We start from the raw sequence: 11,037 nt of genomic DNA on the forward strand, positions 1-11,037 counted from the left end.
ACCACATCTGGTTCTTCTGTAGGTAGTTGAGCTTTAGCCAAATGTGGTATTTTTATGCTACGAAAGATTGTCAGTTAATTCAACAGCCTCTACTAAAACCCTGGGTCACAAAAGCCAAGTAAACAGATCAGGACCTGGCCCACCAGCCTTAAGCATCATGGCTTTTGCCTGGTACCTCCATGGTCAGCATCCCCCTCAGACAATGGCACCTGTGACATTCATCTAACATCCAGCCCAAAATTGAGGAGAGGATGGTTCTGATATAGCCTGGGCAGCCAAAAGGGGTTCACAGGAGCTGTCAGCCAGGCAGCACTCCTAAACAACCACTCTGACAGCGTGGAGGGAAAGGCAATGTCTAGAGGGGATCAACTATTAGTGATACTAAATCTTGCTAAAAACTTGTCTGAGCAGTGGGGTTTTTTATCAAGTTTTGACTTCTGTTTATTTATACTCCCATACTTTAAAAATGTCTGATCAGATTGCCTTCAGATTAAAATAATGCATGAACTACTTGAGCAGTTTTAAGGTAAGCAGGTAAGTTAATAGCAATGTATTTTATTTTCTATATACACTTACTTTCCCCATGTAAGTGTTTGTTTCTGATCCTATTTCCCATGTTAAACATAGCTGAAGATCTGTGTTGCTGAAATAATAACTGTGATGAAACTAGAGTGGTGAGAATCCAGAGCAGCTCACATGACAGTGATGAGAGCTAATTTTATGAGAGCTGGAATTTCTCATCTGGTGAGATGTGCCTGGTGTAGACTAGTTCTGCATTTATTTTTTCTTTTTGCCAAGGTATGGACACATCCTTGTCTGGTGCAGTAGGCAAGATTCCTACAATCTGGACTTTCTCACATGTGGCAGCATGGTGTAACCACGCTGTGACCATGCTGCCTTTCCTGTGTCAGCCACAGCAGGGCAAGGGACCCAGCCACCATCACTGGCTCTGGGACAGTATGAAGCTCATGGAAGGCAATGGCTTTTCATTTTGTCATCTATATGTGAAGGCAGCTTGACAATCGGCCCAGAAGAAAATCAACTTTTCTTGCTGCCGTGGCTCAGAGAGGAGCCAGTGCCACCAAAGCTCTAATGGGCCCCTGAGGAAATAGAGCCCCCCAGCCTGCTGGATTTTCCCTCTCCAGGTTTCTTGTGCCTCCCCACTCCCTCCCATCCCCAGTAGCAGAACTCAGAAACCCCTGGGGTAGGGAAACCTGAAAGCCAGGATGATGGGAAATGCTAAATGGGGGGGGGGAGTGGGGGAAGAGGACACCCTGAGATAAGAAGTGTGCCGGCCATGGCAGCCCTCAGAGTAGCCTTACAGTTGCTTTCCCACCGCCGCAAGTTCCCACCAAGCAGAAGACCCTGACAGGCTGTGTCACATTCCACCTTTTAACTGCCCAGGCAGGGACCGGAGGCAGCAAGAGGTTCAGTCATCCCTTTTGCCTCTAAACCCCACCCAGCTCCGCACCTTCCCCAGAAGCCTTCTGTACGAGCCCAGGAGTCCACACGGTGGCACCACAGACGCTGCCACCACAGACGGCGGCAGAGGGGTGGCTCCGGGCGAGCGTTCGGGATTTGCCTCGCCGCTCACCCCATAAGCCCTGGGGGTTCGCACACAGACAGGAGCACTGCGGTACCGCTGCCCCAAAAACCCCCAGTAAAGGGCTCTCTGAACATGAGTGATCAGGAGAGGTTTCACCGCTACATTGCAGTTCTCCTCTGACCCCTGGTAGCAGCGCTTTAGTATTGCTGAGCTGGCCTCCCTTGCGAGGAAAGTCGTCTGCTCCTACCATTTCGAGGCATGTGACTTCATCCCTCTTCCACTTTGCTTTTATTATTGCTGTCAGTGATGGCTAAGTGCTGCATTTAATTAAATTACCACTGGAATGTATCAGTCAGCAGCAGAAGCAAGAAAACTCAGATAAAACAGGAACCTCACCAAAGGCTGGCCACCTTTCAGAGGAAACATGTTAAGCTGTACTTTTCTCATCTGAACTAGAGGCTAAGAGGCCAGTAAAACTCATCAGGGTCTGGAAATTGTGCTCCAAAATAGGGCAATGTAGAATCCTATCACTGGGGGAGCTGGTGGCTTACTGGCTCCCCAGGGATCCAGGGCAGAGCTGGGGAGCGGGGATCTGCCCTCTGGCAGTGCTGCAGTTCCCAGCTACTGCTCAAAAAGCTCCCCACAGAGTGTGTGATGCCTGTGCCATACTGTGGGGCTAGATGACAGCAATCATTTCCTTATTTTTCTAAACAGAAGAGCGCAAAGCATTTTGTAAGGATCTTGGTATTGTTAACCATGTTTCATTTTGGTTTCTCGTTAAAAGAAAAATGAGTCACAGCAGAGCAAATATTAGCAGGGAGGTCAGGCAGTCTGCAGAAACCAGCTGCAGCCTTGCTGGGAGTCAGACAGTGGCACTGGGTCCTGCTGCCCTCCTCTCTTGAACAAGAGCTCCAGGCTGGTCTCCTGCACGACACCACAGGTCTGGCCACTGAGATCAAGAAAATATCTCCCCAAAAAGGGAGAAACTCACACTGCTACAGATGAAGACATAGCCTACTGCCCTGGATGTTGAGGGAAGACTTTAAATATATGCAGCACCACAATCCCTTGCTTTTCATGGGCCTGACATAACCTTATCTCCCCTTTAGAAAAGGAAAGCCCTTGGGAAATCTGGCAGGTCACAGAGTGTCCAAGCTGCCACTTTATTCCCTGGTCCAACATACCTCCAGTGTGGTGTGAACCCTTCTCATCCTGCACACCATCCAGTGATGTTGGCAGCTCATTTTTACAAACTCTAGGTCTCTCTCTAGGGCCATATTCAGTGTTTCAGTCCCACCACATGCACTACTACACACGCAAGGTGTATTTCCATCACTTGCTCTTCCTAAAGCCCTCCCCTAAAGACGGCACAGTTGCTGACACACACAAAAAACATTCTACTACAGCTGAGTTACCCATCGATGACCCCTGTGTTTGTGGTTGTCAGGATTAATACCCCATGGCAAAACTTTGATCAGCTGCAACTGGAGTAGAATCATACCTCATAGAGAAAGGGCATGCTGCAAAATACACAGTGTCTTCCTGTAATTGGCTGTAAATAGTCTACAGCACTTCTCTTTGTGCAGCTTTATCCGAAAATAAAATCCCTTTAGACTGCGGTAGACCTCACTTTGATGTTCATGGGAACAGCACTCTCAAATTATATGCAGTAGAAGGCACATGGACTGCAACTGTGTAGCAGTTCAATGCCACTGACAGCTATGGCTTATATTTAAGCCCTGAAATATAGCTGAACTTCCTTGGGTAACACTAAAGTCCTTCATGAATTCCCATAAAATAAATATTTTCCTGAATCATATTGTATTTGAACCCTCTGAAAGTAGTTTTTCTGGAATAGACCTTGGCACAACACTGGAATTCACCTCTTCCCTGTCAATAAGTAAATGAAATCTCAGTTAAGCTCATTTGTTTAAAAACACCATGTGTTTTTAAAAGATACTCCTAATCATATTTTTTTATTAATCAAGTAGTTACTGATCCAAAATCTTCCAATCCATTTAGCAGCATCTTCCTATCTAAGCTTGCTTCTGATGGGTAAAGCTGCTTTTCCAGCCAATAAACTCACTCAAATTCCATATTGCTTATAGCAAGCTAAAACACACCCCACAGCTTTCAGATGGTAATAAATCTCATACTTTGGACTTGAAGTAAGTAACCTAAAGCTAAATGTAAGGACAACATTCTTTTTTCTTAAGCAGAAAAGCACAAAGAAGGTTGAAAGTTCATCTTTGTGCAGCCAGACTGCCATGTTCCTAGAAGTGAATCCTCTGCATTCCCCAGGACAGCAGGAACATTCCTACTGACTGGGAGCTCAGCACACTGACAGAAAGACTCATCTACGTGTGGCCTTAAAAGACAGTGATGTTCCCTAATATCAGACTCGGTTTTCTGTTGCAGATCCACACGACTGCCTGCCATCCCATCCACATTTCCCAAGTTCCATCACTGCAGGCTTCCGAAGAGCTGTGTTCCTCGTCTCTAGGATCGACAGGTCCTGCCTCGCTAGCCTCGGAGCTGGAGCCCTTTTCTCTGTTCATCTCCAGCAGAAGGAAGGAGAGAAGAAGTGGGGTTTTCGGGTAGTTCATCTTACCTAGGGTCTCCTTGCCGGTTTCACAGCGCGGTGCTGGCTCGGTGGCCCCAAGCAGCCCGCCGAGGAGAAGCAGGAGCGTGGGGACCATGCTGGAGCCCCTTGTTTCGGCAGCTCCGTGATGTGGCACTCGCTGCTTGCCGGAGCTGTTCCTCGCCGGGAGCCGGAGAGCGGCTCTGGAAATCAATGCTCTGAGAGGGCATGGCCAGGGCTCGCAGTGTGTGCAGCCCAGGCGTCAGATTTCAGCGAGTCCTGCTTGGAAAGCCAAAGGATTCGAGGCAGAGAGGGAGGAGGAATGAGCTCCCCCCCACCTCTCCCCTTCCCCTCTGTCTCCCTCTTGCAGCTTGGTTTACAATTTCATGAACAATTTGAGCAAAGGGGGGGTCCCTCGCAGGGATGCGCCTGCCTGCTCCTCAGCCAAGGGGCCGATGCCTTTGGTTTTCCTGCTGCTGTTTCTCCAAGGAAAATGGGAGCTTCATTAAAATGTGTCATGCTTTGAGTGACTGCCTGGAGAGGGCAGGGGGATCAACGAAGCAGAGGAAAGCAAACAACAGAAAACAGCTTTCCTCCCAAAGAATGGTATTTCATAACCCACTTTACTGCAAGTTTAAAACACATGGCAGTGCCGGGACTCTGAGCTACATCCCTTTCAGCACACCAAGAATAATACCCCACATAACAGCCAACAGGACCCTGCACTCTTCAGGTTCCTCCTGAGCATTTTACTGAAGATTCAGTTTACAGAAGCAAACTTGTAGGGTTAATGGTCTTTTCTGTGTATTCTTCAAAAAAACCACAGCAATGTAGAGAAGATCCAAGAACATAATTATGAGCTTAAGTCATTTAAGTATATATTTTAAGTACATGCATATAAAATTTTTCTTTATCTGATTATTTTTTTGTTAGTTTTGGAAAGGGGGCGGTGGGTTTTTATTATTGTTTTTAAACAAATACGTATGAATTGTATGTTTTTATCCCTATAAAACAGGGGTGGTGGAGAAGCTTGTATGTAACCTCCATGTTTCTTGCTTACACATTAAAAAAAAAGAAGAAAAGAAAAAAAAATCCATTTTTTCATCCCTTTTCAGGAAAAGGGATTTTTCTTAAAAAATCCGGAATATAAGAGTACAAAGCCTGCTGTCTTTCCAGGCAGTGAATGTTGCTTTGAGGGGAGATAGGTGCTTACACATGAGAGCAGACAATCTGTCCTTGGGGTCAGAGCACTCTGGTTTCTGCTGATGAGTATCAGAGAGATCAGTAGGGAGTTATGGTGCTAAATGATAATGTAATCAAATAACCCCTGCAAACCCCCTATGGGCAAACACACAACAGAGGTTGGCAGGGCAGGAGAAAGCTGTATACATATGAAAAGCAATTGGTGTCTCATCATATTTGGAAGAGATGGAAGATGGACTGGGAAGCTCATCCTCCGCTGAGGGGCTCTGTAAGGGAGGATGGCTTTTGTTTGCTTCCAGGATTTCCTACTAGATCTAGAGAGTGCAGTCTGCCCTAGGAGTAAGCAGCACCAAAATCTATCAAAGAACAAATTTCTAAGGACAAGAATATTATTTAGCTGCCTTTTTTTTTTTTTTTTTTTTTTTTTTTTTTATGCCCTGATCACACAGAAGCATGCCTGGACTCTCGAAAAAAATAAATAGAATCAATGCAGCTCTGAAAGTGTGGTCTCCAAGGACAGGAGTACTTCACCTTCTGCTCAGCTCCCCAGCAGCCTGCAGTCAGCTGCTCTGAATACCAATTTCCCAAATTCATACCTGTTGTGCTGAGGTACAGCCAATGGTGCAGCCACACTCAGAACTTCCACCTACTGCTCCTCCAAACCATACATGAAGCATTTCTATCTTATTTGGCTATTTTTCAGACCATTAGTAGCACTCTGTGTATGTCACTTGTCCTTCTCATATGTTTGTTGAATGTTAACAGTAACTATGTCAAACGGGATGACTACCAAGTATTGCAGAGGTGTACAACCAAAATTTAAAAAGCATTAAAAAGCAGATAGGGAGGTGTGGTTGGAAATAGAGGGACTGCCTCACCTCTGCCTTTTAATTTCTGGGTTTTAATAAAGCTTGCAGGCTTTCCAGGGAGCTGACATCAAGATTTGGCTTGATATGATATACTCACTCCAGTTCTAAGGGAATATTAAAAATTAACAAAAAAATCCCAAGGTGATGAGAAGATGTAGCAGCATCAGCAGGGTGTAATTGTACTTGAATCAATATAATAAAGTTAAGCTAAATAATTTTCCTGGCTCTTGTTACAGACTACCTCTTTGCTGATCAGACCTTTCTGTTAGCCTGAAGTCCACAGTACAGCAGCAATCCAGAACTCCTCAAACAGGACTTACTAGCAAAACTGATTTATGTCTTTGGCAGGTACTCAAAGCTGGTACATTTAACTGGCTTGGATTTTCATTCTCTTACAAATGTCAGAGAAATTCTGTAGAGGGATATATCAGACTCAGACTGGTTTTCATTATTTTGACTCTGCTGAACAATAAACAGAAACAGTACTCTCTAGATAACTGTTTGCTCATAAATAGACTGAGAACAGATCAAAATGCTACTTTATGGCTTGTTATTCTCTCCCCCATTAGGCACTAGTGAAGCTGGCAGAATGGTATATGGCAGCACATCACAGCTGCTCCAGTACAAAGTCAGCAGGCATATGTTTAGGACTTTACAGTAGTTTGAATTAATCCAGAAGATATTTTCGTTCTCAAAAGAGACACCAATACCCATCCTCTTTTTTTTTTTTTTTTTTTTCCTCTTTCAGTTTCTGCAGAACAGGGCAGACAAGAGGAACTGCTCTCAGGACAGACAGGAAGTGAAAGAGCAACTACCCACAAAGAAACAGCAAATTAAAAACGAAAGCAGCCTACAAATCTGACAATGAACTATTCCACTCATCTCTGCAGGACCTTTCCCCTAACCCTGACTGTGCTTCAGGCAACAGCAGAGATCTGGGAAAGGCCCACAAGGCCTTCTCCTTCAAAATCTACCTGCCAAGTTCAAAGAGGAAAACAGATTTGTTCTCTAAACAAATATTTCTAATTCAAATTAGTATGCATGTGGATAACAGTAATGTCCGTTTTTACTGTAAAAATACACAGACTTTTCTGAGCTCTGCATTTGTTGAGAGGAGCAGGCATTTTGGGATTTTTCTGTCTTCTGGGACCATCTACATTATGCTTGGAGAGCTTTAACATTGTCACAGTGAATTTTTTCAGGAGTGTCTTTTATCTCAATTTTCAGTTTGTTCCTCCACAAGATTACACTGCTTTAGAAACTATCACACATAAACACTGAGAATGAGATTTTTGATGGAGAAAAAAAACAGTGGAGAAAAAACCCACACCAACAGGAGTTTTCCTCTTTTCCTACACTGTATCTTAAGAGCTTAACCTAGAACAAACTATAGACTGAAATTTGCTACGTCTCAAATACTTTGTAAATTCTCTGTAGCCTTTAGCAATTATTTTTAATCATTATTGACCAAATCCATATTTGTACCAGCACACTAAAGTAGGAGGAATAATGGTATGGTAGATATTCCCAGAGAGAACCAGTCTAGCCATACTCCAGAAATTTTCTGCAGTGGCTCCAAAATTTATATATTTTGTTTTTATTTTTTTATCATTTTTGCCTGCTTTGCCATTTCTTTCCCCTGTATTTTCCTCATACACTGGGGAAAAAAAGTAATGAATGGGTGTTCCCCCCTGCCTCCCATTAACATTAATGTCAAAGCTATTTTTTTCCTCCCTGGTGAAATATAATAAATATAAATAAATAAATGTACAGCTCTTGAAAAAAGTTTAAATAATTTAAATTCAATACAAGCACTGCCAGTGGTAATTAAGTTCTGTTTCCGTCTTCTGACTTTTCACAAATTAACCAAGTCACTGACCTACAAAATTAGTTCCTTGCACCACTTCAGGTGATCCACTGAACTGATCCTATCATAATGCAGAAGAATACAGTTCAAGGAGAAGAAGGCTTCAGCATCCATAAGATTCCGCTGAGTACATGTCTTTATTTTGGAATACCCTTCATGTGATCTCTGTGCTTGCTTGGGCTAATCAGTAAGAAATGAAACCAGTCCAAACCTTTCTTTTGTTGTCTAATTAAAATTCAGCTGTGATCAAAGGCACCAGTGATACAAAAACCTTGGATGGGAACCTGGCACCAGATGGCAAAACATGACCGAAAAGGGACAAGAGTAATAAATATATTTCTAAGTCTAGGACAGCATGAGCAAAGTAGCATGCACTGATCTGCAAACCCTGCTACGAGTGCACAATATTTTTCAGACTTCATCATTAAAAAGACAGAACTGACACGAGGACCTTGTTAGCCTCTCAAAGGCTCCCTTTTATTACTCCCACATGGAAAGTATAAAAGAAGGATTACTGCTGAGGGGTTACTGGTAATGCATTTTGTGGTCTTAGTTCAAGATGAGGCCCAAAGGTCACTCTGCATGACTCCCATAAACAAGAAAAATAATACAAGTTGGTGAGTCATAGAACTGAACATATAACAGCTACAAGGAAAAATAAGTGTGCTCAAAAAAAGAGCTGTGCTGAGAACTAAAGGTCTTTCTTTTCTCCTGGTCACAGATGGAGTATTAAAAATTAATGTAAGCTCTATCAGAAAAGAACTTGACAGTCCTATTTTAAGACTCATTTCTCTTCATCTCTTTTCCCTGTCTCACAGAACATTAATGCCAAAACATTCAAAAGAGGTCCTCTAGGGCTTGCTGTGCACATTTGCAGAGGTGCTGAGAAGCATTTTGAAAATGCAGCTTTGAGAGCTTAAGCCACTCAAAAACATGTAATGGACCCTGATTCCTTGAAAATAGATCCTTAGCATTTTCAAAACAAAATCAGGCTGTACAAAGCTAACACAGCCCAGAAAACTGGGTGTTAGACAGCAAAGGCCAGTAGCTATTTTGAGTGATATTGGCAGGAGAGCTCTGAGGATTTCAACTTCACTTTCAGAAAAAAACTTCTGAGTCAAAGCGACCCAAGACTCACTGCAAGCCAGGAGAAATAAGCTGTTAAACTAGCTAAAGCTGGATGTTTTTAAAGGTATTTAGGCACTTTAAAACTACACATCAATACACTGAGAGTCTATATCCAACTAAATATGTGGGCCATGATAATTCTGAAGTGTCTTAAAGTCTTTTTCTATATTAAGGTTCCAAGTCTTAGGAGTAGCATAACCTAAACTCCTCCTGCATAAAGAGTATTTTAACAGATAAGGAATTTTAATTGTCCTTTTATTTCAATTATCTTTTTATTTTCTTCAGTTCAAAGTATTTAAAAATCATCAGTGGAAACTAAAGAGACCAAATATAAGCCAACCATAAGCTCCATGTTTTCCAAACAATCTTTGAAAGACGTTCTCTCTAGCCTGTGGTATTCCCTTGTCATGCCCAGATTGAAGATGTCTTGGATTGCCCAGGAACAGAGACTAAAGGTGTTGGACAGGGATAGAAAAGGCAGAGAGACCAAGTTGGATGCCATCCTTGGGGGTCATTCAGGATCCCATGCAGCCAGCATATTCAGCAGCATGAGACCCAGCTCCACAGAGACAGCACAAAGAGCTTGCCTAGAGAGAAGTGGCCTCAAGGAGAACATTCCTCTCAGCTTTATCAAAGTCCATAAGGACATAACCTGTGCCAGACCCATATGCAGCATCTCAGCTCCCTAAGGTATTTGTAAGAAACTTAGTTCCTAGGGATGTTTGTCTGTTCCTAATGCAGTCAGTAACATTATCTATGGTGGGTCTGCCTCATGTGACATGCGTGCAGATAAGAGTCCTGCCCAATACTGCTCTGGGCCACCCTTCTGCCATGGTATTGTACATCCAGTGCCATTAACAGCATTTCAGGAAAAATATTAACCAACTGGAAAGGATTTGGAGAAGAGTAAAATAGGATGAGGGACAATGATCGACTCATTGTGAGAAACTACAGAATATGTTTTTTTCTTGACCAAATAATGATTAATTTGATGTTAAGGAATCCCCTCCAGGTATTCCAAATATGTAAGACCCTTCTGAAAAAATAACAAGGTGAGCCACAATTATGAATTTGAGAGAGCAAGAACAGGGAAGTTATGAAAAGTAAGAGAAAGGCTGTGAGGTCTTTAATACCAGCCATGGACTAAACCCTGGGAACAGACACTTTAATTAATCAAATAATTGCCCTCGCTTTTAAAAAAAAGCCACTATTTTGGATTAGACTAAAAAAAAAAAAAATCATTTAGTGCATATCATATTGCACTGGTTAAAGATTTGATCCAGAAAATAAAGAAGTATCTACAAATATATACAAAACCATTGCTGCATTCCCCACTTCCCCAGTAAGCCTCAGGTCACCTACAGGACAGGCCCTGGGAAAGTCCTGGACTGGAATCCTGGATGAAGCAGCGGACAGGAACTGGATTCAAGAATTCACAAATTCACAAATGCAATGATTGGTTTCAAAGGCAGAACTGCCAAATCCTTCCAGGACACAGCCCATGGAGGAGGAGAAATTATCCCTCGTGATTCCTCAGTTTTATACCAAATATGACATGTATGACATCAAATACTTAATTTGGTCAATTTTGGTCACCTCTCCAATCCACTCCTCCCCACAGGAGGTGAGAGTTGTGACCCCTTTCCTTCCTTTCCTTTCAGGCACACAAGAAGTTTAGCAGAACCAAGCAGTGACCTTGGTTCTACACACCGATTTGCAACAATGACTGTAAACAATGACAATTGGCATTCTGAGAAGCAGACCGCAAAAATGTGCTGTTAATTTTAGGAAGTGCAGTGAGTTAGAAGAGAGCTAACTGAAAAGTAAAATTACAAAAAAGGAA

General features: G+C 42.9%; 1 protein-coding gene across 1 annotated transcript in view; it reads right to left on the reverse strand.

Moving 5' to 3' along the window:
* CPZ (carboxypeptidase Z) overlaps positions 1–4,328 on the reverse strand; it is a 38,242-nt gene extending 33,914 nt beyond the window's left edge. The window contains exon 1 of the mRNA XM_071753396.1: positions 4,158–4,328. Coding sequence (XP_071609497.1) covers positions 4,158–4,245 — 88 coding nt within the window. The 5' untranslated portion in view covers positions 4,246–4,328. The remainder of the gene's footprint in view (positions 1–4,157) is intronic.
* Between the last annotated feature and the right edge of the window lie 6,709 nt (positions 4,329–11,037).

The sequence above is a fragment of the Heliangelus exortis genome, chromosome 10 (genome assembly GCF_036169615.1).
Source record: "Heliangelus exortis chromosome 10, bHelExo1.hap1, whole genome shotgun sequence".
In the NCBI taxonomy this organism is placed as follows: Eukaryota; Metazoa; Chordata; class Aves; order Apodiformes; family Trochilidae; genus Heliangelus; species Heliangelus exortis.